The 2,304-nt window shown below is 28.2% G+C and overlaps 1 protein-coding gene across 10 annotated transcripts in view; it reads right to left on the bottom strand.

Annotated features, from left to right (window-relative positions):
• LOC106868437 (retinoic acid receptor RXR) overlaps positions 1-2,304 on the bottom strand; it is a 540,681-nt gene that overhangs the window by 63,383 nt on the left and 474,994 nt on the right. For 9 of the 10 annotated variants that reach the window (XR_008265219.1, XM_014913707.2, XM_052971852.1 and 6 more), the window contains exon 4: positions 1,445-1,480. The exons of the other annotated variant lie outside the window; for it this stretch is intronic. Coding sequence is in view for 8 of the 9 variants with exons in the window: in XM_014913707.2 (XP_014769193.1) it covers positions 1,445-1,480 (36 nt within the window). In the remaining variant the exon portion in view is untranslated. The remainder of the gene's footprint in view (positions 1-1,444; positions 1,481-2,304) is intronic. 10 annotated transcript variants of the gene reach the window in all.

Raw genomic sequence — 2,304 nt, forward strand, 5'->3', positions numbered from 1 at the left:
TCTTTTCTTTTAAAAAACTATGGCTTGACTTGACAAAAAAAACTGGTTACCAAATAAATATACCGAGGATTCCCATTGTTAGCTCACCAACACAAATAGGCAAATAGAAATAATACTAATAGAAATATAGATTAAATAGTTACAATGCATCTTAGTATCTACAATACCTACAATGACGCAGCTCTAATATACATTTTCTAAATATTGTAAAAACTTAAAGCAATACATTAAAAAAGTTGGAAACTTTCAACACAGTAAAAAACCCTACTATTCTCTCTCACTGGGGAAAAAAAAAAAAAAAAAACTGAACAGTTCAGGTAATTTACTATTCAACAAAGCAAATAAACAATGGTACACAATTTTGCAATACTATTTTCATAACTTACTATCTAGCTAATTTAATATTTTGTTTATAAGTTTCTTTTGTTTTTTTTAAATATTGTTAAACTTCTAGTTGAATTGTTTATATTAAACCCCTACGAAATAAAAAGGGTAACAAAGTATTTAATTGAAAATATAATCTTAGGTGAAAATTTAATATTAGTTTTTCCCATGGATCAGTTTAACAACAGTATCTCCGGAAGTATAAAGGCGCATTCAATACATTAAGAATTTAGAAGATCTCCCACTGCCATTATCTACCTTACTGTATAGTTTGAAACAATTTCTAAAATGTTATAGAATTAGAAGAATTTGTAAATGTTTGCATTTCCATAATTACAAAGAAATGTACATTTTATTTTTGCATTCACAGGAATTTTATTCAAAGGTGAAAAAAAAAAAAAACGTTCAGTGCCATTGTTTAATTTGAGAGGTTGACAGCATGTTACATACTAAGTCAGAATAAAAACATTTGTAGAAAGAATTCATTGTTTATGAATACATTTTTATGAAGAAACAGGAATATGCTTATGTGCGAAGATTCATAAAGAATATTAAGAGCAATATGTTACATGAGAAAAAAAAAATTTAGGAGAGAAGATAAAAGAAAAAACTCTCAACACCGTAACACCGAGTTTTCTCTAATGAACTCTTGTCTTATGTACATGTCTCTTGTCACCATCACAATATGCTTCCATCAGATGACAAGTCAGCAAAATGAAATACTGCTATTAATTAAAAATCAATTTTATCTGAATGAAGTGAAATCATGTAAGTATAAATAAAAGTATGCCCACTGTAATGCACATATGCATCAAGTGAAAGTATGGGCATATGTGCACATACGTATTTTACCAGCTGCATGTGTCTGTACATATGTGTGTACTTGTGCACATCTGTATGTATGGCAGTTATGATATAAAGCAAATGGCAAGTAAGTGATAAGATGAATAAATGCAACTAGATACTAGTTTAATGGTTCAAGCAGTCTTATCAGCAGATGAATTGAGGTTGACTCAGCACTAAGAAATTAATGAATGATTTACAATATTAAGGGGCCTACCTTTAAAGTCTCGTTCTTTCCCCTGTCTTGACACATCTTTTAAAAAAAAAATAAAAAATATATATTATAATCAGAAAGTTACTAATCTTCTGATCCCTTAAAAGAAAATAAGGGTTTCTTCCATCTCAAATATTTTAACACAGATTCAAATTAATCTGTAATAAAATGGAAGCTCGTAAGTGTTTAACAAAGTCTAAATTGTGCCAAAATATTGGACGGTTGTGTAAGAGGCTTGGCCTGAAATCAACGGAAAAAAGGGAAAATAAAAATGAAGTAAAATAAACAAAATGGGAAAAATTATATATTTTAGTTTCAGTATTAAAATTAAATAATATAGAACATGACCAAGCCAATCTATGTATATATATGTATAAAATAAATATATACATACATAAACTAGGACTGCTAAATGATAAGTGCAGTTTATATAGTCAAGCTGGGTGTGAGGGGTAAGGAACAAGAAATGTTTGAAGCAATAATAGCGTGTTGTGTAGTTTCATTCAAGCCACAGCAGATTCGTCAAAGCTAAGAGGTTAGCTTAAGGCAAAGTCACAAGGACAACTAGTTGCAATAGTTTAAATACAGAAGTTTTAGGATAATTAAAAAGGGAGGGAGAAAATGACACCTAAACGAAGCTAAACATTACTACTTTTAGTTTTAGTAGAAAAAAATTAGAATGGAAATATTAAACTTAAATGCTAAAGATAATCTTAAATTTTAAAAAAAACTTTAGTTTTTTTTTTTTTTTTTTTAAATTAAAATTTTATTAGATAAATGAAAAATATTTTTAAAAAATAAAAAAACCTGCCGGTTACAATTTACATCTAGTGTATAACCAAACATTATGCTTGAGTCACTAA

Source organism: Octopus bimaculoides, chromosome 1 (assembly GCF_001194135.2).
Source record: "Octopus bimaculoides isolate UCB-OBI-ISO-001 chromosome 1, ASM119413v2, whole genome shotgun sequence".
Lineage (NCBI taxonomy): Eukaryota > Metazoa > Mollusca > Cephalopoda > Octopoda > Octopodidae > Octopus > Octopus bimaculoides.